At 43.5% G+C, this 25,688-nt stretch overlaps 1 protein-coding gene across 9 annotated transcripts in view; it reads left to right on the top strand.

The window, feature by feature from the left end:
* TRAK1 (trafficking kinesin protein 1) overlaps positions 1-25,688 on the top strand; it is a 133,952-nt gene that overhangs the window by 69,563 nt on the left and 38,701 nt on the right. For all 9 annotated transcript variants that reach the window (XM_036897205.2, XM_036897204.2, XM_036897210.2 and 6 more), the window contains 3 exons: positions 10,334-10,410; positions 22,413-22,529; positions 24,788-24,888. In XM_036897205.2, the coding sequence (XP_036753100.2) occupies positions 10,334-10,410; positions 22,413-22,529; positions 24,788-24,888 (295 nt within the window). The remainder of the gene's footprint in view (positions 1-10,333; positions 10,411-22,412; positions 22,530-24,787; positions 24,889-25,688) is intronic.

Raw genomic sequence — 25,688 nt, 5'->3', positions numbered from 1 at the left:
TGCTTTGTTCTTATACTCCACAGATGAGTGAAATCATTTGATACTTGTCTTTCCCTGCCTGGCTTATTTCACTCAGCATAATACCCTCTAGCTCCATCCATGTTGTTGCAAATGGTAGGATTTGTTTTCTTCTTACGGGTGAATAATATTCCATTGTGTATATGTACCACATCTTCTTTACCCATTCCTCTACTGATGGACACTTAGGTTGCATCCGTTTCTTGGCTATTGTAAATAGTGCTGTGATAAACATAGGGGTGCATATGTCTTTTTCAAACTGGGCTTCTGCATTCTTAGGGTAAATTCCTAGGAGTGGAATTCCCTGGGTCAAATGATATTTCTGTCTTTAGTTTTTTGAGGAACCTCCATATTGCTTTCCACAATGGTTGAACTAGTTTACATTCCCACCAGCAGAGTAGGAGGGTTCCCCTTTCTCTGCATCCTCACCAGCATTTGTTCCTATTCTTTTCTATGTTGGCCATCCCAGCTGGTGTGAGGTGATATCTCATTGTGGTTTTAATTTGCATTTCCCTGATAATTAGTGATATGGAACATCTTTTCATGTGCCTGTTGGCCATCTGAATTTCTTCTTTGGAGAAGTGTCTGTTCATATCCTCTGCCCATTTTTTAGTAGGGTTATTTGCTCTTTGGGTGTTGAGGTGTGTGAGTTCTTTATATATTTTGGAAGTTAACCCCTTGTCAGATATGTCATTTACAAATATATGCTCCCATACTGTAGGATGCCTTTTTGTTCTGCTGATGGTGTCCTTTGCTGTACAGAAGCTTTTTAGCATGATGTAGTCCCATTTGTTAATTTTTAATTTTGTTTCCCTTGCCTGAGGAGATGCATTCAGGAAAAAGTTGCTCATGTTTATAGTCAAGAGATTTTTACCTATGTTTTCTTCTGCAAGTTTTATGGTTTCATGACTTACATTCAGGTCCTTGATCCATTTTGAGTTTATTTTTATGTGTGGGATTAGATAATAATCCAGTTTCATTCTGTTCCATGTAGCTGTCCAGTTTTGCCAACACCAGCTGTTGAAGAGGCTGTCATTTCCCCATTGTATGTGCATGGCTCCTTTATCATATATTAATTGACCATATATGCTTGGATTTATATGAGGGCTCTTTAGTCTGTTCCATTGGTCTATGGGTCTGTTCTTGTGCCAGTACCAAATTTTCTTGATTACTGTGGCTTTGTAGTAGAGCTTTAAGTTGGGAAGTGAGATCTCCCCTGCTTTATTCTTCTTTCTCAGGATTGCTTTGGCTGTTTGGGGTCTTTTTTGGTTCTATATGGATTTTAGAACGATTTGCTCTAGTTCATTGAAGAATGCTGTTGGTATTTTGATAGGAATTGCATTTAATCTGTAGATTGCTTTACGCAGGATGGCCATGTTGACAATATTAGTTGTCAAGAGCATGGGATGTGTTTCCATTTATTGGTATCTTCTTTAATTTCTCTCAGAAGTGTCTTGTAGTTTTCAGAGTATAGGTCTTTCACTTCCTTGGTTAGGTTTATTCCTAGCTATTTTATTCTTTTTGATGCAGTTGTGAGTAAATTGTTTTCCTGATTTCTCTTTCTGCTAGTTTGTCGTTAGTGTATAGAAATGCAACAGATGTCTGTGTATTAATTTTGTATCCTGTAACTTTGCTGAATTCAGATACTGGATCTAGTAGTTTTGGAGTGGAGTCTTTAGGGATTTTTATGTACAATATCATGTCATCTGCAGACAGGGACAGTTTACCTTCTTCCTTGCCAATCTGGATGTCTTTTATTTCTTTGTGATTGCCATGGCTAGGGCCTCCAGTACTATGTTGAATTAAAGTGGGGAGAGTGGGCATCCTTTTCTTGTTCCTGATCTTAAAGGAAAAGCTTTCAGCTTCTCACTGTTAAGTATAATGTTGGCTGTGGGTTTGTCATATATGGCCTTTATTATGTTGAGGTACTTGCCCTCTATACCCATTTTGTTGACAGTTTTTATCATGAATGGATGTTAAATTTTGTCTAATGCTTCTTCAGCATCTGTGGAGATGATCATGTGTTTTTTGTCCTTTTTGTTGATGTGGTGGATGATGTTGATGGATTTTTTATTGTTGTACCATCCTTGCATCCCTGGAATAAGTCCTACTTGATCATGATGGATGATCTTTTTGATGTACTTTTTAATTCTGTTTGCTAATATTTTGTTGAGTATTTTTGCATCCATGTTCATCAGGGATATTGGTCCATAGTTTTCTTTTTTTTTTTTTGATGTCTTTGGCTGGTTTTGGTATTAAAGTGATGCTGGCCTCATAGAATGAGCTTGGGAGTATTCCCTCCTCTTCTACTTTTCGAAAAACTTTAAGGAGGATGGGTATTAAGTCTCTGCTAAATGTTTGATAAAATTCAACAGTGAAACCATCTGGTGTAGGTGTTTTGTTCTTAGGTAGCTTTTTGATTACCAATTCAATTTCCTTGCTGGTAATTGGTCTGTTCAGATTTCCTGTTTCTTCCTTGGTCAGTCTTGGAAGGTGGTATTTTTCTAGAAAGTTGTTCATTTCTTCTAAGTTATCCAGTTCGTTAGCATATAATTTTTCATAGTATTCTCTCAGAATTCTTTGTATTTCTGTGGTGTCCATAGTGATTTTTCCTATCTCATTTCTTATTCTGTTTATGTGTGTAGACTCTTTTTTTCTTGATAAGTCTGTCTAGGGGTTTATCTATTTTGTTTATTTTCTCGAAGGTTTGTTTTTTTAAGCCAAATAATGTGTGCCTTGTAGGTCTTAGTTAATACAGTCGTGCTGTTGGGCCAAGTCTAAATTATGTTGAAGATAGATCTTGAAAGACAGCAGCTCAGTGAAGGACTTGGCTGAACCTCCATGTGGTCATATCTTGGGAAACGGATAAAAGTGTATCATGCTTAGGAAGCAGGTTCAAAGTCACTCAGAAAAACTGGAGGGATTTGGCTCTTGGTTTACTTAGGATGTGTCATGAAATTCTTCTGTCTGTGAATATCAGTGACAGTTATGTAATTAAAAATAACGTATTCTATGTGACATAGGCTAGCACATTTATGTGCCCTTATCAGTGCTGGTTTTTAAATGGGTAATTTGCTACCCCTAAACAGTTCTGCTGTCTGAGCACACCCCTGTGGTCTGAGGAAGGCTTGGTCAGAAGTTGAGGTAATAGAAGACGTTTTCACGTTACCATGTAATGGGGAGGTGTTTGGAATACAGTGTGTACAGTGCAGAGATGCCTGTTTGCACATTATTCAGTAACTTGAAATACTGAGGTATAATTTACATACTGAAAAATTCACCCATTTTAGGTGGACGGTTTAGTGATTTTTAGTAAATTCACTGAGTTGTGTAACCATCACTATAATTGACTTCTAGAACATTTGTGCCCCACCCACCCAGCCACAATCCTTCATGCCTATTTACAGTTAATCCCACTTCCACCCCCACCCCAGATGACCACTGACGCTTCCTGTCTCGCTAAGTTGCCTATCCTGGATACTTTACGTAGATGGAGTCAAATAGTATGTGGTCTTCTCGTGTCTGGCCTCTTCTGAGGTTTATGACATTCCTCCATGTTGCAGTGTGTATCCATACTTCATTCCTTTTTATGGTTGAAAAACATCCCATTGTTGGACATTCCACATCTTGTTTATATGCCCACCAGGTGAGAGCCATTTAGGTTGTTTCCACTTTCTGGCTATAATGCTGCTATACAAGGTTTTGGGTGGACATATGTTTTTATTTCTCTTGGATAGATACCTAGGAGACTTATAAAGTCTTTATGACCTTAGGCAATTCATCTAACTTCTTAGAGCCTCAGTTACCCTGCCATAAAGTATGGGGATATATGTTTTGTGTCTTTGCCAAGAGAAGTGAGAGTTGCTGCTTTATAGCTGGGTCAAAACAACCATTTAAAGATGTCCCCCTTGTCAGAAATGCTCTGCCACTTCCTCCCAGCCTGGTGTCTGCTAGATGTCTTCCAAGGGAAGACTGACTGTAAATGGCACAGTTTTTACAACATTAGACAGAATAGCCAAGACTGGGATAGGGTATCCACTACACAGAGGCATTGACTTCCTGCAGGGCCATAGAGAGGAGCAGGAATTTTCCAGCTGGGGAAGTAGGCGAGACCGAGTCCATACAGATGGACATAGGCATACATGGCGCCAGGCTGGACATCTGAGGATGGCATCTTTGGGAGTGGATGAGCTGTGGTGGAGACTGGACATGGGTAGCAGGTGAGGAGGTGAGACAGGTAGGCTGAGCCAGGTAAGGATGGTCCCTGTTGTCTTATGTGGTGAAGCTGCTGCTTGTAGACAGTGGCAGAGCTGGTAAAGGTTTTTAAGTGAAGCAGTGACGAATTAAATTCATATGTGTGTAGACAAAGCTTTAAAGCACATCTATTTTGTAATCGCTTGGAAACTTAGCATCAGTGGTGACTCATTTAGAATTTTATGGGAAACTTTTTAGTTATGGCTCTCAGGTCCTAAACCTTCCACCCTGCACCCCTGTGAACAGGGCAGACAGTAAGTATTAGATTTACTTCTTGGAGTATCAGGGGCCAAATGTAGGCCAAATGTCAGTTTCAGCTGACAACTATTGTCACTGGTCAAAGAGAGGGATAATCCACCTATTCGCAGACCATTCTTTTCTCTGATATTCAAGTGCCTGGTCCTATCAACTGGGAACATCAGGATTTCTGGGGGCACTTATCTATTTTGAAAGTTTATTCAGTATGTGTCTGGTTTTCATAATAAACTTATAGAAAATAAAATTTACTAAACAACTGATGCTAAGGTACAAAAGATAGGAGAAATTATTGCATTGGGGGAAACTGGGGTCCAGGTTCTAAAAAAAAGTAGAAAAACGATGTTCTAATTACTGAAAGAAGTCACCTGTAAGTAGGGTGGCCCACACAGCCCAAACAACCCAAATAGGGACATAATGCAGGCGTGGGTGTCTGCTTCGAGTTCGGAGATACCAGCTACTTGGCCTTCATAGAGGGGAATGGCACCTCCTGAGGGTTTGGGATACACTCACATTTATATATGCATATTTTTATATGTATATACACTTATGTATATGTATACACACGTGTGTGCATGTGTATGTAAAACATTCATTCATTAATTGCTCCAAAGATATGTAAAACTGACATGAGAGAAATGTTATCAAAATGGGCTTAAGAAGTGATCAATTAATTGTTTTAACAACTTTATGAGAATCTTTCCACCAAGAGTCCGCAAACAAGAAGTGAGGCCTGCTAACCATAGATTCTAGGAGACTGATAGAGGCAGAATGTCCAGGGGCCTATGAAGCCTGGTGATGTGACGGGAGGCACAGGGCCCCGGGGAGAGCAGGTTGCCGGCCTGGAACCTCCTCACCACCCCACCGCACCCAGTCAGGCCTCACGAGCTCTGCCTCTGACTCTCCTGTTCCGGCCGCCCTGCCCACAGCTCATTTGAATGCCCACATCTGATATAATCCTGTCAAAACCCGGGAGCCCCCGCCCTTGCCCTGTTGTTCTCTTTCCTGTGAGGGTCTCTTGGCCTCCCGTTACCCCCGAGCTCCCTGCTGCTGGCAGTCCTTGGCGCTAGGCTGGGACTCATTTCTCTTCGGGGCCTGCTCACTGTAGGTACTTGGAATTTCTTGGGTGGCATCTCATGCCTATGAATAGGAGTTGAAAGATGGGCACCAGCATTTACTCTTAAAATTGTTTTGGGCACAATTTAATTTGCATAAAAGTCACCTCAGCTGATTTTCAGCCGAAAGCCCATGGAGGAGCTGCGTGCCCCCCACCCTCGGTCAGCTGTGACGCTCAGGCAGTCTCCACTATCTGGGCTGTCAGCCCAGGCCACTCATTTGAATCTGGCTTCATGATTCCACTGACTCTCCCAAGAATAAGCTCTTGATTCTCTTCTCAAAGTGGATTCTGCTCTAGGAAGGACTCCTGCCACCTACCGCCAACTCCTACCGCTGTGGGTATGGACAGCCCTCTGCCTGGCACGTCCTCGGGGACCTCAGCCTCTTCCCAATGCCAGTGACTGTGCTGGGGCAGCTCCATCTTGCTTTGACCTTCAGCCTCACATGCCTGCCTCGCCGGAGGGCCCTAGGCACAGGAAATGGAATGCTCTTGTCCACTTTGACCCAGCAAAAAGCCCAGAACCTATTCTTTTTGATTCACCTCCCACCCAGTCTTACCTATTAACTCTTTCAGTAAAAGAGAGCACTTCTCTCCACCCCCCATCGCCACCCAGGATTTCCTTTGATTAATCAACAGCCTTGACCTGACCCCCTCCCCCACCCCACCATTTCTCTGCATTACAGCCAGAATCTTTTCTGAAACACAACTGTCATGTGGACATCCCCCCTTTGGAAACCCTGCACTGGCTTCCCACTGTCCCATGGTAAAAGTTCCAACTCCTTAAAGGGTCATGCCAGGCCTAGCACACCTTGGAGCCCTGCCCAGGGGTGCCCTGGCCTGGCACGTGGGCTGCCCATTTTCTGTGCACCCCAGAAGGGCACATCTGTCTTGTTCAGCACAGAGCCTGGTGCCCAGCAATGTATATTGCTTAGTGTTATGTTGATATTGCCAGGTGTGTGCTGTATGTTCTGTATATCTGCTTTGCTACTATAGGTGTGTGGCACTTTTCCTAGGATTTGAACCCTACTCTTCTCATGTTAAATTGGAATAGAGGTTTATGGCTGTTCTTCCACTTTGTTTTCGGACACTTTTTGGGGTGAAGTGGGTTTCTTTGGTAGAGACCCCTTAGCTAGAAGTGGAACCTTCATGTGGAATACCACTCTTTGGAGAGAAAAACTTGACCATGTTTTATTGTAGATGAAGTTTTTAGAAAGTCGGTGCTTGCAAAGTCCAGCCGGTGCTTGTCTTACTGTAAAAAAAACATCATTTGTTCTTTTCGCGCCCTCAGTGGTATCACCCTTGCCCCTTATTTCTTGGAAGAGAAAACATGAGACACAGTTCCAGCTTGTCCAGGACCTCATGGCTGTGGTAGCGTCTCCTATGAAAACCAAAGGCCCAGAGCCCAGGATCTTCCTCCCCCTAAATGGCAGGTTCTTCCTGCTCTGTGTATGCTTCCTAAACATCGTTGATTTGTGCCAGCCTCCACCTTGCCCTTGATCCTTCATGGCTCTACACTTTAGTTCAGGAGCCAGACTGGCCTGGGTTCAGTCCCTGCCATGTAAACCTCCTTTGCTGTGGCTGTGGTTGGGGCCTCAACTTTTCCAGCTGCAGTGTCCTCATCTGTGGAGTGGTGATCATAATGGTGCCTACCCTGCAGGTGGTTGTGAGAATTAAACTAAAAAGCACATTAAATCCCCAGACATAGTAGGAACTCCATAAATGATAACCGGCTGTTCCTACTGGGAGTCTCTTCTTAATTTTGAAATTCACCTTTTGCTAGCTGTGTGACATTGGATGAGCTATTTAACGTCTCTGGGCCTCAGTTTCCCATTTGTAAAATGGGGTTGCTATAAATGCCTACTTTGTAGTATTTGTTGCCTTGAGGATAAATAGGAACCTATACAGAGGCTGTGAGTAAGGCCTGGCCACAGGAAGTGAACTGTGTTCAGTAAAGCTGTGCTTCTGCTGATTTCTCTTCGGGTTGCCTCAGGGAGCATCCCAGTACCCTGTACTGTAGTTAATTATGTATTTCTTGAAAGATATTTTAAGTAATTGTTTTTTCTGTCAGTGCATGGTCACTACAGAATAAAAATTTTCAAGCACAAGAAAATAAAATAAAAATTTGTAATTTTATCCAAATGTCAGTATTTGTGTGGGTATTCTAGTTTCTGTGTATTACAAATCTGTGCATTTCTCCTCCACAATTGGGATTATATGTGTTTTTAAAAACATAACTGGAATAATAAAGCACATCATTTCATAGCTCAGAGTCAGCAGTAGTTGTTCATTTATGCCTCTGACTTCCATAGCTAGGCTCCGTCAAAGGTCTCAGGACTTTCGGAAGATCCCTACGTACCCTCTGCTCCCCAGCTGAACATAAATAGATGCATCTAGCCTCCTGTCACTGTGTGTGGTGACAGTATGTGCCTGACTGGTTAAAGCTGGGAGAGAAACACTGGCTGAAGTGTCCATTCTTGGATTCAGTTGTTCAAGTATTTTAAAGCTTTTAAAATTAGCTTTATAAAAGGCCAACGCAAGGGATCCTCGCAGTGGGTGCACAAACCTGCATAGGTGATAAAAGTGTGTAGAGCTTAATACATGTAGGTGCACGCACGACACCAGTACAGGCGGGACTGGGAAATCAAAGTAGTATCCATGGATTCTATTAGTCCTGGTTGTGATATAATTTTATAAAATGTTCCCACTGCAGGAAACTGGGTAAAGGCAGAAGGGGCTCTATGTTATTTTTTACATCTGCATGTGATTATCTACACATGATTAACTATGAGGATCGTAGTTCCAAAAATTAGCTTAAAAACGTAAGTGTGATTTCTGATTATATACAGTCCCAGGCAAAAAAGCAGCTCTGAATCTTGTTCTCCTCTGTTGGAGTGGCCCAGAGCCAGGTCAGTGAAAATGCAGCCTGGTTTTCTTCTCTCCAGGACAGCCAGAGGATCGATCCTTGCACGACTGGAGGGCCTTCAGTGGGCACTGGAGTCATGGTGCATCCGGTGTGGAGGCCTTCTGTAACCGCTGTGGGCATTTCAAGTGGCGCCCTGGGCATGCTGACACAGCCCTGCAGCCCACTGGCTGCGCACCCCAGTGTCTTCATCAGCACGCTGCAGCATAAGGCAAAAATATGTACAGCATTAAAAAAAAAAGACCTGTCTGTGGCAAAGGAATCTTAAGGATTTCTTGTGACCTTGAGCTAATGAACTATTTAGAACAATTCGAGCTAAATTCCATGTCCATCAAATTAAATTCTGGTTTAAACCAATCCTTTTACATCTCCCTGGCCTTTCCTGACCTGGCTGCAGTCTTGGAGAGAGGGAAGGAATGTGCCTGAGGCAGTGTACTTCCCTCTAGCCGGCAGGGCGTGTGTAAGGTGCTGGGTGGGGGACAGGCCCCTCTGGGCCTTGAGGGTAGGGTTTCAGATTTGGAACCAGATTTTGGGTTTCCTCCTTAAACTAGAAAATCATTTTCCAACAGATCGGATTTCTCTGAGCTCCTTCACTGGGATGATCTCTGTTTGCATTTAATGAAATACTTAGAGACCTGTTGTTCTGGGTGCAGTTTGCCATTAACAGTGCATTTGGTTGGTGACACCTGTCAGTTCCCTGGTGCTCTGCCTGGGCTGTTACTGAATATGGGTCATTGTGAAAGATGGACTAAGTCTTGAACTCTGAGAGGATTATATTCTAGAGTCTTAGTTTTAAAGAGTTACTAGATATTATTTATTGCAAAAGTGGCAGGCTTCAAAAAATTTTACACTTTGGTCCTAAATCCATTTACTTTCACTCCTTTTTGCCCAGAATAACACTAAGGCTACCTTCCTGGTGTTTGTTGAACTGCAAGTCAATTTCTTGCCATTGATTTAAAATAAAACAACCCTGAGATTTTTTCATCAGACTAAAGCTTTCATCGCACAGACAACTTCTCCAGTTGAAGAATAACAAAGACACACAGGCCTAAAATGTCCTGTGTGCAGCCTCTTATGACCACAGTAAATTATACAGGTAGTGAAATTTCACTTTCTGTGTGTGCTTATATGTGTAACAGTAATGGTTGTAGTCTTTTTGGTAAGGATTAAAAAAATATATCACCCTAGTTTTCATGGTATGGTGATCGGTTTCATAGCCTTAGAATTTAGGCCATTTGTGGGGTGGGGGGAATGGCTGTGCCTTTATGAAATTATTGGCTAAGCCTGTTGTTTAGTAATTTATACCAGTAGCTGCTTTCTGAAGGATCCCGCTCTGTCTGTGCTTGGGTCTGTACATTATTGCCATCGATGTCCTGTAGGTCCTGAAAATTTATCCGCTGGTGGCTGTGCTGCTGACCCATTTCAGTTTGCTGAGTTTATGAGGCCAGACCTGTTTCTGTTCCAGTGCCTTGCCCTCAGAACTATTCTTGTTCTGCAAGCGCGCACACACACACACACACACACACACAGAATGTCAAGACTGCCACGATTAGAAGTTGCTCCCCACCGCCCCCCTCAAAGCTTGGGGCTCTTCCCTGGACCTGGGAAAGAAAACCTGCTGGTGCTGGGTAGTGTGGCTTGGACTTGGCAAAACCGGTGACACTCTGTGCCTAATACGCGGGCACTACTTTAGGGCTGCTGTGCAGATGGGGCATTTGTTTGCAGGTTTGTGGCACCAGTAGTTTCACTGTCATTTTTGTTTCTTGCAGTTTTATGTGCTGAAAGAGTTGGCCAGATGACTAAGACATATAATGACATAGATGCTGTTACTCGGCTTCTTGAGGAGGTAAGTGTTTCGCGGGAAGGCAAAGAGTTGCCTGTAATTGACTGACTGTAACTTACATTGATTAAAGCATACATTTTTATCTTTCTGAGTGAAGAATCTTGGAAATTGGGCCCTCTGAGGGTACAATTTAGTGGCTTTATTTTGTAGTTGTACCTTTGTACAAGTTATTTCAGGTTTTAAAAAGAATGTATTAATGACACAAAATAAGGTAACATTGAAACACTTGCTAGAATACCCAGTTTAGATTTCTTAAAACCCCTAAAATATATTCTAACAATATATTTTAAGTGTATCCAAAAAAGTCAGAAAAATACATCATCATCCATATCTTTGTAATGTTTTTCGTTTTGTTTTACTTATATCAAATTAAGGGGATATTCTATGCAGTGTCAGCATGGAAGTAAGGTAAACAAGCATGGCAAGAAAAATCTAAAAACTTGCTTAGGATTAGATGAGCCGCTGGTATTTTGGAGACTAGCTTCTCCATTTCTTCTCAGCACTTTGGTGGCGGCTGAGAATCCTGACGCTGTGAAGGCCTCTGGAAACAGATGAATACTGTGGGTGTGTCCCGTGCCTAGAGCAGGCCAGAGCGTGGTAGGTTCTGTGCTTATTGAGGAAGTGCCTGTCTGTGCACTCTGTGCCCCCCGTCCCGCCGGGGGCTGACTTGTACACCCTTGCTTCTGCTCGAGAATCGAGAATGACTTTGGGTCGTTCACTGTGACCCTGCATTAGCTCTTCTCCAGGAGAAGAGAAGGACGGGAGGCACAGGAATCAAGGTTCATTTTCATCCATTGGGAGGACAAGGTCGAAGCAGAGGACTGAGCAGAAGGAGCGGGACCCGGAGATTTTTAGGGGGCATGTTTGATGTCTCCCTTCCTGTGTTTTCCCTCCTGCATGTCTGGCATTCTCACACCTACTCTGAGGGCTGGCCCTTCTGGTTCCCTCTGAGTCCTGAGGGCTCACCTGCCTTGCAGCCCGGTCCTTTCCCATCTCCTGAGGGCCAGTAGACCCAGTTGGGTTGAGTGGGGGGCAGGAGCCGAGACCTGCTTAACCACCTGCACACCAGAGAAGTTACGAACTCCTCAGCCCCAAATAAGTGACATCAGGCTCTTTTTTGGCTGTGTGACAGGACCGATTTAGGGCTTGGGCTTTCTCATGGCGCTGCTGTTGCAGCCTCCTTAGTGGATGGCATTAGCCATGTGGGAGGCCAGCCCGTTGCAGCACTGACTCTCGGAAGCGGCTGCTGACCGAGCCCTCCCTCCCATGTCATCTCCCTCAGCGGTGCCGCTGCTGTCCAGATCGTACAGGGTCTCCAGCGCCCGCTGCTCACCCCATACCCAGTTCACTGCCAAGTCTTCTGCGGGCTCCTACTTCTGTACCTTTTTTTATTACAAGGCCACCACTCCACTCCCGGAGACTCAATAGTGAAGTTTTAGTTTCTCTCTGCTCTAATCTCCCTCACAGTGGCCGCCGTCCCAAGCCCTGTGGAATCACCTTCCTCCCCCCGACACTTGGAACTTCTTGGTGTAGTGTTCAAAGCCACACACTTGGTCACGTTCTGAAACCTCCTCTTACTCATCACCAGGAACCTGCCGCTTGCTCTCCCACCCTTGACCTTGTGAACCATTTGGCTGCCATTGTCCTGTCTTGGGTTTGTTCAGGGCTCACTGGGGACCTTTGAAACTGTCACCATTGCCATAGCCCCCACTGAGCCTTGAACACAGCAGCCATCCTGCAGTTCTGTTTGTTGTGTTCCAGTTGGATAGCTGGAAGCTTTTCAAAGGTGGGAATCCTGTTGAATGGTTTCTTTCTCCCCTTTAACCTTGGAAATGAGGGGCCTTTGATAAATGTCTGCCTTTGTTGTCATGTTTATCATTAAGGATAAGATTTTGCTGAGGGCTGTGTGTTGACCATGCACATCTCATTAATTCTACAGCAGCTTTCAGGTGCTACTATATCCCCCATTCTACCATGAAGGGACCTTAATCTGAGAGACAGAAGGCAGCCAGGAGAGCAGAGCCACTTCCCACCCCAGGCCCTCAACTGCTGTGCCTGGGACTGTTGCTTTTGGCTGTAGTGTTAGTGGCCTGTTGATTGAGTTTGGGGAATATGATTAGATGATTGTCAGTGGGACACTTTTACTTTAAAAGCATGAACTGGGTAATATTCTGCATGAGCTGGTGCCTCTGCATGCCCACTGTCCTCAGCTCTTGGCTCCTGCTGAGTTTGAGCTGTGGTGCCGGGGGATCCCAGCACAGGTGAGACCTGCCTCTACTTAGACATGCGAGGTTCACTTCCTGCGGAGCCTGGGACTGCAGCCCTTTTGCAGGTCTTGGGTATCAATAGTCTACATTCCTCCCAGCTAATTTCCTCAATGGATATCACTGTATAAACAGTATTCTGCCAACTTTAAAAAAAATTGAGTTCCTGACAAGAATATTTGGTAGCTCTTTGTTGCGCCCCCTTTGTTTCTAGCCGGTCAGCATGGCAGTGGGCTGTGTGTATCTGTGTGCTTTACATTCAGCACCATTCTTTTCCTTATTGTGATTAGGATCGCAGTGGAGTTAACTGCCTTTCTTTGGAACTAGGTGTGTTTCCTGAGTAAAGTCTGACTGTCCCAGTCATGTGACATCTACACTGTGCTGTGCTTTTCTTGGCTATGGTTCAGTTTTCTCTGCTCATTTGCTTTGGTTTGCAGACCTGCCACACGCAGGCAGGGTGCTGGGGGAACTTGCACAAGATGCCACAGCACAGCCCTCAGCCAGCGGGAGAGTTTCCTTCTGGGTTTCAGGGGAAGAGGAGTCGGCACTTGCCTCGACTTACTGCTGTTCGGAATTTACCTCTGGGCAGAGCTTGCCCCCTCCCTGGTTATGGAGAGGGTTATTCCCTGGGCCCCATAGTCATGCTTTTTATCCTGAAATTAGTGAATGAGATGAGTCAGCCACTAAGTATAGGAGGCATGGTGTTCTCCATTGCCGGGGGAGGAGGGTGCCAGACAACACGGTGTTCATTGGTAAAAGGGGCTGAGACTCAAGTCACAGCCTTTTTTAAGCAAAGCAAAGCCACAAATGGGGCACCAGCGGGGTTAGAAGGAGCTCCACTTGGCCGTGTTCCCTGAGGAATGAAAGAGCCAGTTCTTTTAGTAGCTTGGTTCCAAGGGCCTAAATTATTTACCTTTCATCTCTTATTCTCACTGAGGTTTAATTCAGTGGTCATTTCTTAGCTATTTTGCTGTCTTTAGAAGTAGTAAACACTTATCATATGTAGGCTGGTTGTAAGAAATGGGGCTTTTTCTTTCTTGTAATTCTAGAGAAACCCAACTGGTGGGTCCCATTAGTAAAGAAAAGGCAGATATACAACAGCAACTTTTTGTGCAATCTTTTCATCACTAAATATTTTTACACCTTCTTGCTTTATTTTTTTAATTTATTTTATTTTTTATTTTTTCATTTTTTCATTTTTTAATTCATTTTGTTATCATTAATCTACAATTACATGAAGAACATTATGTTTACTAGGCTCCCCCTTCACCAAGTCCCCCCCACATACCCCTTCACAGTCACTGTCCATCTGTGTAGTAAGATGCTGTAAAATCACTACTTGTCTTCTCTGTGTTGCACAGCCCTCCCCATGCCCCCCATGCACTATACATGCTAATAGTAATGCCCTCTTTCTTTTTCCCCCGCCCTTATCCCTCCCTTCCCACCCATCCTCCCCAGTCCCTTTCCCTTTGGTAACTGTAAGTCCATTCTTGGGTTCTTTGCTTCTGCTGCTGTTTTGTTCCTTCAGTTTTCTTTTGTTCTTATACTCCACATATAAGTGAAATCATTTGATACTTGTCTTTCTCCGCCTGGCTTATTTCACTGAGCATAATACCCTCTAGCTCCATCCATGTTGTTGCGAATGGTAGGATCTGTTTTTTTCTTATGGCTGAGTAATATTCCATTGTGTATATGTACCACATCTTCTTTATCCATTCATCTACTGATGGACATTTAGGTTGCTTCCATATCTTGGCTATTGTAAATAGTGCAGGAATAAACATAGGGGTGCATCTGTTTTTTTCACACTGGAGTGCTGCATTCTTAGGGTAAATTCCTAGAAGTAGAATTCCTGGGTCAAATGGTATTTCTATTTTGAACATTCTGAGGAACCTCCATACTGCTTTCCACAATGGTTGAACTAATTTACATTTCCACCAACAGTGTAGGAGGGTTCCCCTTTCTCCACAACCTTGCCAACATTTGTTGTTGTTTGTCTTTTCGATGATGGCGATCCTTACTGGTGTGAGGTGATATCTCATTGTGGTTTTAATTTGCATTTCTCTGATGATTAGCGATGTGGAGCATCTTTTCATGTGCCTGTTGGCCATCTGTATTTCTTCTTTGGAGAACTGTCTATTCAGCTCCTCTGCCCATTTTTTAATTGGATTATTTGCTTTTTGTTTGTTGAGGTGTGTGAGCTCTTTATATATTTTGGATGTCAATCCTTTATCAGATCTGTCATTTATGAATATATTCTCCCATACTGTAGGATACCTTTTTGTTCTATTGATGGTGTCCTTTGCTGTACAGAAGCTTTTTAGCTTGATATAGTCCCACTTGTTCATTTTTGCCTTTGTTTCCCTTGCCCGGGGAGATATGTTCATGAAGAAGTCACTCATGTTTATGTTCATGAGATTTTTGCCTATGTTTTTTTCTAAGAGTTTTATGGTTTCATGACTTACCTTCAGGTCTTTGATCCATTTCGAATTTACTTTTGTGTATGGGGTTAGGCAGTGATCCAGTTTCATTCTCTTACATGTAGCTGTCCAGTTTTGCCAGCACCATCTGTTGAAGAGACTGTCATTTCCCCATTGTATGTTCATGGCTCCTTTATCGTATATTAATTGGCCATATATGTTTGGGTTAATGTCTGGAGTCTCTATTCTGTTCCATTGGTCTGTGGCTCTGTTCTTGTGTCAGCACCAAATTGTCTTGATTACTGTGGCTTTGTAGTAGAGCTTGAAGTTGGGGAGCAAGATCCCCCCCACTTTATTCTTCCTTCTCAGGATTGCTTTGGCTATTCGGGTTCTTTGGTGGTTCCATATGAATTTTTGAAGTATTTGTTCCAGTTCATTGAAGAATGCTGTTGGTAATTTGATAGGGATTGCATCGAGTCTGTATATTGCTTTGGGCAGGATGGCCATTTTGACTATATTAATTCTTCCTAGCCAGGAGCACAGGATGAGTTTCCATTTGTTAGTGACCTCTTTAATTTCTCTTAAGAGTGTCTTGTAGTTTTCAGGGTATAGGTCTTTCACTTCCTTGGTTAGGTTTATTCCTAGGTATTTTATTCTTTTTGATGCTATTGTGAATGGAACTGTTTTCCTGATTTCTCTTTCTATTAGTTCATTGTTAGTGTATAGGAAAGCCACAGATTTCTGTGTGTTAATTTTGTATCCTGCAACTTTGCTGTATTCTGATATCAGTTCCAGTAGTTTTGGAGTGGAGTCTTTAGGGTTTTTATGTACAATATCATATCATCTGCTAATAGTAACAGTTTAACTTCTTCTTTACCAATTTGGATTCCTTGTATTTCTTTGTTTTGTCTAATTGCTGTGGCTAGGACCTCCAGTACTATGTTGAATAACAGTGGGGAGAGTGGGCATCCTGTCTTGTTCCCGATCTCAGAGGAAGAGCTTTCAGCCCCTCACTGTTCAGTATGACGTTGGCTGTGGGTTTATCATATGTGGCCTTTATTATGTGGAGGTACTGCCCTCTATATCCATTTTGCTGAGAGCTTTTATCATGAAGGGATGTTGATTTTGTCAAATGCTTTTTCAGCATCTATGGAGATGATCATGTGGTTTTTGTCCTTCTTTTTTTTGATGTGGTGGATGATGTTGATGGATTTTCTAATGTTGTACTGTCTTTGCATCCCTGGGATGAATCCCACTTGGTCATGGTGTATGATCCTTTTGATGTATTTTTGAATTCAGTTTGGTAATATTTTGTTGAGTATTTTTGCATCTATGTTCATCAGGGGTATTGGTCTGTAATTTTCTTTTCTGGTGGGGTTTTTGCCTGATTTTGGTATTAGGGTGATGTTGGCTTCATAGAATGAGTTTGGGAGTATTCCCTCCTCTTCTATTTTTTTGGAAAATTTTAAGGAGAATGGGTATTATATCTTCTCTGTATGTCTGATAAAATTCCGAGGTAAATCCATGTGAACCAGGGGTTTTGTTCTTGGGTAGTTTTTTGATGACCCTTTCCATTTCTTTCCTGTTAATTAGTTTGTTTAGATTTTGTGTTTCTTCCTTGGTCAGTCTTGGAAGGTTGTATTTTTCTAGGAAGTTGTCCATTTCTTCTAGGTGTTCTAGCTTGTTAGTATATAGGTTTTCATAGTAGTCTCTAGTAATTCTTTGTAGTTCTGTGGGGTCTGTCATGATGTTTCCTTTCTCATTTCTGATACTGTTGATGTGTGTTGATTCTCTTTTTCTCTTAATAAGTCTGGCTAGAGGCTTATCTATTTTGTTTATTTTCTTGAAGAACCAGCAATTGGTTTCATTGAATTTTTCTATTGTTTTATTCTTCTCAATTTTATTTATTTCTTCTCTGACCTTTACTATGTCCCTCCTTCTGCTGACTTTAGGCCTCATTTGTTCTTCTTTTTCCAGTTTCAATAATTGTGAGGTTAGACTATTCATTTGGGTTTGTTCTTCCTTCTTTAAATATACCTGGATTTCTATATACTTTCCTCTTAAGACTGCTTTTGCTGCGTCCCACAGAAGTTGGGGCTTTGTGTTGTTGTTGTCACTTGTTTCCATATATTGCTGGATCTCCATTTTAATTTGGTCATTGATCCATTGATTATTTAGGAGCATGTTGTTATGCTTCCATGTATTTGTGGTCCTTTTTGCTTTCTTTGTACAATTTAGTTGTAGTTTTATACCTTTGTGGTCTGAAAAGTTGATTGGTAGAAATTCAACCTTTTTTAATTTACTGAGGCTCTTTTTGTGGCCTTGTATGTGGTCTATTCTGGAGAATGGTCCATGTGCACTTGAGAATAATGTGTATCCTGTTGCTTTTGGATATAGAGTTCTATAGATGTCTGTTAGGTCCATCTGTTCTAGTGTGTTGTTCAGTACCTCTATGTCCTTGCTTATTTTCTGTCTGGTGGGTCTGCCCTTTGGGATGAATGGTGTGTTGAAGTCTCCTAAAATGAATGCATTGCATTCTGTTTCCTCCTTTAGTTCTGTTAGTATTTTTTTCACTTATGCTGGTGCTCCTGTGTTGTTTGGTGCATATATATTTATAATGGTTATGTCCTCTTGTTGGACTGAGCCCTTTATCATTATGTAATGTCCTTCTTTATCTCTTATTACTTTCTTTGTTTTGAAGTCTATTTTGTCTGATCCTAGTACTGCAGCACCTGCTTTTTTCTCCCTGTTGTTTGCATGAAATATCTTTTTCCATCCCTTGACTTCTAGTCTGTGCATGTCTTTTGGTTTGAAGTGAGTCTCTTGTAAGCAGCATATAGATGGGTCTCATTTTTTTATCCATTCAGTGACTCTATGTCTTTTGATTGGTACATTCAGTCCATTTACATTTAGGGTGATTATCAATAGGTATGTAGATACTGTCATTGCACACTTTAGATTCGTGGTTCTGAAGGTTCAAGGTTAATTTCCTTACTATCTAAGAGTCTAATTTGACTCACTTAGTATGCCGTTACACACACAATCTAAAGGTTCTTTTCTGTTTCTCCTCCTTTTTCTTCCTCCTCCATTCTTTATATATTAGTTTCATATTCTGTACTTGTTATCTATCCCTTGATTGACTTTGGGGTTAGTTAACTTAATTTTGCATTTGCTTCATAATTAGCTGTTCTACTTTCTATACTGTGGTTTTATTACCTCTCGTGACAGCTATTCAACCTTAGGAACACTTTCTTCTATAGCAGTCCCTCTAAAATAGACTGTAAAGATGGTTTATGGGAGGTAAATTCTCTCAGCTTTTGCTTATCTGGAAATTGTTTAATCCCTCCTTCAAATTTAAATGATAATCTTGCCGGATAAAGTAATATTGGTTCCAGGCCCTCTGCTTCATGGCATTAAATACATCATGCCACTCCCTTCTGGCCTGTAAGGTTTCTGCTGAGAAGTCTGATGTTAGCCTGATGGGCTTTCCTTCGTATGTGATCTTATTTCTGTCTCTGGCTGCTTTTAACAGTCTGTCCTTATCCTTGATCTTTCCCATTTTAATTACTATGTGTCTTGGTGTTGTCTTCCTTGGGTCCCTTGTGTAGGGGATCTGTGGATCTCCATGGCCTGAGAGACCATGTCCTTCCCCAGATTGGGGAAGTTTTCAGCAACTACCTCCTCAAAGACACTTTCTATCCCTTTCTCTCTCTCTTCTTCTTCTGGTATCCCTATAATGCGAATATTGTTCCTTCTGGATTGGTCACACAGTTCTCTCAATATTCTTTCTTTCTGAGAGATCCTTTTTTCTCTCTTAGCCTCAGCTTCTTTGTATTCCTCTTCTCTAGTTTCTGTTTCATTTATTGTCTCCTCCACTGTATCCAACCTGCTTTTAATACCCTCCATCGTGCTCTTCAACGATTGGATCTCTGACCTGAATTTATTCCTGAGTTCTTGGATGTCTTTCCATACCTCCATGAACATGTTGATGATTTTTATTTTGAACTCCCTTTCAGGAAGAGTCACGAGGTCCATATAATTTAAATCTTTCTCCAGAGTTGTATTAACAATTTTACTCTCGATCAGGTTTCTTTGGCGTTTCATGTTTGTATATGGCGCCCTCTAGTGTCCAGAAGCTCTGTTCTGGAGCTGCTCAGCCCCTGAAGCAATGTCGGGGGTTGCAGGGGAGCAGTACTGGTGCCTGGGGGGAGGAAAGAGCTGTTCCCCGCCTGCCGGCTGCTGTGCCTGTCTCCACTGCCTGAGCCAGTGGGCCGAGCACACAGGTATAAGCTTTTGTCCCAGAGTGACCGGATATGGATCCCTGCTTTCCTCAAGCGGCCAGAATCCCAGTCTCCCCAGGAACTCTGCCTGTGTTAACTTTCCAACCCGCTAGTCATACGAGTCTTATGAAAGCACCATGAAATGTTGGTTTGTGCTCCCAGAGCAGATCTCCGGAGCTAAGTATTCAGCAGTCCCTTCCACTCCCTCCCTGCTCCGTTTCTCTTCCTCCCGCCGGTGAGCTGGGGTGGGGGAGGGGCTCGGGTTGCGTGGAGCCACAGCTCTGGTACTTTACCCCGTTCTGTGAAGTCTGCTCTTTTCTCTCGGTGTGTGCAGTCTGGCACCGTCCTCTTCCCTGTTGCTCTCTCAGGATTCGTTGTGCCACCTATATTTTCTGCTTGTATCCAGTTTTAGGAGGAAGCCTCTGTCTCTCCTCTCACACCACCATTTTTAATTTCCTCTCCTTATTGCTTTAAAAATTTGATTTTGGGTATGATCAGGTGAGGGCTTCCTCTCTGTGGGGCAGGGAGGACAAGGAGGCCCTCGGGCAGGAGGTTTCATGTGTAATGGGAGCAGCAAGAGCTTCACAGCTGAGTGCACCACCCCGTTGGTTTTTCCTCCCTTTTACCGTTCTTAGCCTTCATTATTAAAATTTTTGCTTGATTTGTTTGCAGTGGAACCTGCATACAAACTGTGGCTAAAACATACCAAATGCCTCCTCTTGTTGGGATGTAGTGGCCTGGACACGTGATGGTGGCGCAGTGTGTGATGTTACTGAGCTGAAGGATGTGAGGCACCTGCTGTGTATTCAGTCTAAGAACTTGTTCTAGGGGAAATGTTTATAGATGTGAGTTAAGTTTGTGGAGACCACACTTCCACAGGGAAATGGACATTGGTGTTGCAGTTTTAACTGAAGGTAAGCCCTCTGAAACCCCTTGCACTAGATGCTAATTTTTAGTCAGCTCCTGAAGAGGTAGGTTCCCTCACACAGGTCCTTTGGGTCCTTTCCTCCAGGTAAAAATAAGCACAACTGTTGAGTGAGAGAAGTGATAAAGGGTCATTGAGATGAGGACCCTCCTTGGTAGACACTGGCTGGCATGGGTGAATATGCAGAGATGAGTGTCCATCTTGGCTGACTGGGCAGACTAACTGGTCCCTCTGTTCCATGCGGAGGGCATGGTGGAGAGACACAAGATTTGGGGATGAGTTGGAAGTATTTATGGGTCACTTGATGTGACATCTGGCCAGCTTCTAGGACAGTGGTGACAGTAGTTACAGGTTTCAGGACTGTGGATAACCTAGGGGAGAGAGACCTCTGTGTAAGAAAGAGCCAAATACATCAGATGAATATCTCCAAACTGTACTTTGACCTCTGCTCGTGACTCAGAGGACTGATAAGCACCAGAAGGCGTACCACTTTTTTTTTTAATTTCATAGAATAATTTGGTCCATGTGTAAGAAGCTAGAAAGAAAAGCTACTTTTGTTTTTGTATCGCACAACTCAATGAGTCATAACGCTAGGAGAGTTTTTCCAAGGGTCTCTCAGCTAGTCCATCTGCCCTCCCACCTGCCCCACCTAACAGGTGAGGGAGTGGGCCCTAGGGTTGTTCAATCAGAACCTGAACCCTTGCAGTTTTAGGTTTATTCTTGTAAGAGAATGAACAAGAATGCAGTTCTTACAGTTTTAACCTGGAACGATTAAGCTCTTGATGAGTACCTGCTGTAAGAAACACGTCTTAGGTTGTGAGTCAGTACTCAACTAGGTAAATACACTTAAACAAAAGTTTAAATGTGAGATGATGCCCTCATGTGGAATTCACTTTATTTCAATTCTGCACTGTTGAATTTCATTTAAAACAAAGTATCCGTTGCTATTACTAAAATTTTTCTCAGTCTAGTGATGGTTTATAACCTATGTTTGGAAAAAAGTAGAGCATATCTGTTCCTTGTTAAGCAGGAGCCACTGGCCTGAGGCCATGTGGTCAATCAACAGCTGGTCAGAAGCCAGCACTCCTCCCCAGCATTTTTCCTGCTCTGAACTACGCATTCCCATTGGTCTGCTTTTTATAGCAGTTGAACAGAATAGTTGGCATAGGCTTCTTAAATGATCAAGTTTTCCACAGTTCTCCCCTTGCCAACCCCCACCTAAAAGTAGTAAGTCGAATCTAAATCACGGTGGCAAGAGTCTCTTGGCAGGGGTCGTAAGTCTGCATCTGGTGATGACATCCACCCCACCATCCCCGCTGTCAGGACTCTGTCCTTCCTTAAAGGCAGCTGTACCTTTAGAGCCACTGGAGATTTTCCTCTGTGCTGCTCCCTCTAAGTGATGTCATCAGCTGCAGTAACAGAAAAGTCTGTGTCCTTAACTAACAGAAAACTGTGTCCAGTTTTTCTCTCTCAAGTAGGGCAATTTTGTGCATTCTCTCCATTTTGAAAGTATTTTTTAAAAATAAAGCTTAATAGGTTCCCATTAAATAAAAATAACATGTTATATTTCAGTGTGACTTTTAAACATTTTTGTTTTATGGGAGGGAAATACAAGGAACTCAGTAAATTTCAGCTAAATTTGTGCCAAAGAGGCAGCCTCCCTGAGTAAGCCCTTGGCTTTATTGTGCGAGCATTTTGGAACGTCTGTAGTCATTCATTCATCCAGCAAATTGTTACTGAGTATTTCCATGTGCTGGATCCTGGCCCTGTGATAGTCCAGCCCTCGGGTGGAGAGGCAGGTTATGAAATAATTACACAAGTACCAAAAGCAGTTGCAGAGACATGTTTTTGGAAGCATTCTCTTCGTGTAGGAGCAGAGGCTTGTTTTCATTTGATTTTAAGGATCCCTCTTGTTGCATGAGGTCTGTTCAGCTCTTGTACATGGGGTGGGCAGAGCTTAGGCTTCTCTGAATGGGTATCAAGTGCTGGTGAATGGATGGCGAATCCGTTGTCACTCTGAATGCCCTTGTTTTCCTCAGGTGACACTGAGCAAGCACAGTTGGCTCCATCAGGCATGGGGATTTTGAATCTCTACTCTTGCTTTTGCCTTTTGTAGAAAGAGCGGGATTTGGAATTGGCCGCTCGGATTGGCCAGTCATTGTTGAAGAAGAACAAGACACTAACCGAGAGGAATGAGCTTCTGGAGGAGCAAGTGGAACACATCAGGGAGGAGGTAAGGAGCTGGCAGCAAAAGCTTCTGGAGGGGCCTGGGTACCACAGGCATGGGTGATGTAACAGGGTCCCTCCCCTGCCCCTGAGGCCCAGAGCTGCCTGCTCAGAAGTGGCCTCCCTGCAGAAGGCAGCGTACGTGCTGCTCCTCCTATTCCCTGTGTCTCTTTCCAGCAGTGTGGACGGGATCACCCTGGGGTGTGGAACAGCCCTCGCTCAGTCAATAGACCCATAATGCTCAGTCCCTGGGCAAGCCTCAATGTGTTGGGCCAGCCACAGTCCCTGTACTCTGAGTCCAGATCATGACTCAGCGCTTGGCAAAAGTGCACGCATCCTAGTATGAGCAGGGGCTCCTGCGTTGGGGTGGGCACGGGCAGGCTGGAGACGGACCCCTGGTGGAGGGCCATCTGGTGCTACAGAGTAAGGCAGGATTACACAGTCTTCACTACAATATGATTCCATGTTTGTGAAACAAGACAAAAAATAGCCTGTTGTCTTCATGATGGAAACCCTACTCTTACCGTGATTCCGTCTTGTCTGATGGGTATCAGTGGTGGCAGTGACGGGGTCATGAATGTCTGAGGCTTATCTGAAGGGGCTGAGGTTTCAGAGGAGTGTCACTGGTTTTCCGGAAGGAACGTGGTGTGGGCAGGGGAAGGAAGGCTCTGCAGGGGCAGGGGGAGGGCTCCGCTGGAACAAGGAGGAGAAGCTTGGAGTCAGGTTCCACTTCATAGCTTCTTTCTCATCATCCTGTTCTTTAAACAATGATTTTAACTGTGAGGACTTTAACTTGATTTCCTTCTTCTTGTTTCTTTCTCCTTATTTTCTATCAGAAACTTTCTTAGTAGGAGAGAATGCCCTTACTGATGTCCCTAAGGTATATTCAAACTTTTTCCTCATTAAGGCTATTTCCAACTATCATTGCCTGAGTTTAATAATAGTTTTAATATGATGAAAGAGAGTTGCCACTATATAAGAAAAGTATTCTAAAAAGATGACAAAGTAGAGTATACTTGTGTTCTCAGAGAAATAAAGTAGGCCCCTGCTTTCCCTGCCTGCCAGCATCCTGACCTGACTTACCCAGCTCGGGGTATTAAACCATGCCAGGTCAGCCTGGTCCTCTTCTCAGCCCCTTCTGAGCGAAGGAACCAGTAAAGGATTGTCGCCCTTCTCAGTGTTACTGCCCCTGCTTGGGGCTTCCTCACATCACACAAAGAGCATCCTACTTTTTGGCAATGGAAGGGCCTTTTTCCCTTGGAAAAGCTTTGAATTTAAAAGTTATAATATGTTCCCCTTTGTCACATCATTAAAAGTATTACTACATGTTGAAGCTAATGCCTTTCTGCACTTAAAATTAGGTTCTCCATGGAAGTCATAATATACTCCTTGTGTTGTATAGGAAAGTTGGAATAACAATTGTCATAGACCCCCAAATCAAATTAGAAACAATAAAAAATTTAAAGAGAATTTCAGGTCTTGCTTCTACCTCTGGTTTTGTATTCATTAGTACTGAATGGTGAAAGGGGGCAAAGGACTTTATGGCACAGGTTACCTTAAACCTTAAGTGTAAGTCAGTGTGATCTGCAAAACTGCCCTAGCAGTAAGCAATATTGCCAGTTCCTAGATGGCTGCCTCTTACCTTCCTGTATCTGAAATTCCTGTCTCACGATCACTGAGTATACAGCAAGGTCTGGCCTAACTTGGCTGAGAGCCCTGTGAGGGCACAGCAGGCACAGGGGGAGCCTGTGAGCCTTTCCAAGTGTGACAGCAAGGGCTAACAAGCTGCTCAGAGCTGCCCACCCAGAGCTGGCATCACTGGGATCCTGGCCTGAGGCGGTGTTTGGTTTCAGCAGAAGTGAATGGCCTCTTCTTGCATTTGGTAACATGATTCATTCTCTGGCCATTTGCCCAGCTGGTCATCTGGCTACTTGCAGAGCTCATGTGCTGTCTTGTCCCCCCAGACATCATTCTAGAGCCTTCCAGTTGCCTCTCACTAAAGTAATTATAAATTCATAATTATAAATTTAATTATATAATTACAATAATAAATTAGAAATTTAGCTGGAGAGTAATGGATTGCATCTTTCTTAAAGGGGATCAGATACAACCCTGTCTATGACAAGCACAGAATCAGTCACATACTTTCACTTTTAATGAGCAATTAAAATAGTGATACTGTCAGTAAGCAGTACGTATTTGAGCATGAGTGGGGGTGTTGTCGCATTTGGGGAGAGAATGACGGGCCCGGCTGCCTTTGTACAGGTGTCTCAGCTCCGGCACGAGCTGACCATGAAGGATGAGCTGCTTCAGTTCTACACCAGCGCCGCGGAGGAGAGCGAGCCTGAGTCTGTGTGCTCAACCCCGTAAGTCCCAGCAGGGCTGTGTCTCTGGAGGCCAGGGCACAGGCTGGCTGCTGTCCGTGTCCCTGGAGTTCCCCAGGCAGAGTCACCTTCACCAGCATCTCTCAGCCTTCTCCAGACCAAGCATCTCCAAGTGCCTCAAATAGGTTGATTTTACTGTTTTAGTGAGACGTGGACAAGGTTTTAGTTATACTGAGTCTTTTTGCTTATATGTCAGTTTAGATTGATTTGACCTGTCATGTTAATGGATTAACAGGGTGGGCTCTACCATTAGAGGATAATAAAGGGTTCTGGAACCAGAGGTGCCACGATGTGGGGACTTACCTGAGAGTCAGCAGAGCCTCTTGTTAGGAGCATGAACCCTAGAGCCTGGTGGCCTGAGTCAGACCTTGTACTCTGTGGCTTTCTAGCTCTGTGCTCCTCACTAAGTTACTTAACCTCTCTGTGCTTGTTTTCTTGATTTGTAAAATGGGGCTAATAATAGTACTCGTTTATAGGGTTATAAGCATTAAATGAGTTAATATATGTAGAGTACTTAAAACAGTTCTGGGAACATAGAAGCACATTTTAAGTATTAAGTAAATTCCCAGGCATCCTGGAGTTGTGTAGGCTTCAAACAGAATTGATTCCCCAAATTCTGAGGCCATGTGGCAACTACAGATCGCGGACAAAGGGCTGGGCTGTGGGCCCGAAGTGGCGGTGGGCCCGTGTGCTGGCAGGCGCTGTTGCCCCGCGTGTCATTGCTGCCCCTGCGCGCTTCATGACTTTCCCTCGAAACGGCCCGGTGCTGCCGCCCCAGGGTT

The sequence above is a fragment of the Manis pentadactyla genome, chromosome 1, assembly GCF_030020395.1.
Source record: "Manis pentadactyla isolate mManPen7 chromosome 1, mManPen7.hap1, whole genome shotgun sequence".
Classification (NCBI taxonomy): domain Eukaryota; kingdom Metazoa; phylum Chordata; class Mammalia; order Pholidota; family Manidae; genus Manis; species Manis pentadactyla.
The sequence above is the reverse complement of the archived record's forward strand: the minus strand, read 5'-3'. Positions and strand labels throughout refer to the sequence as shown.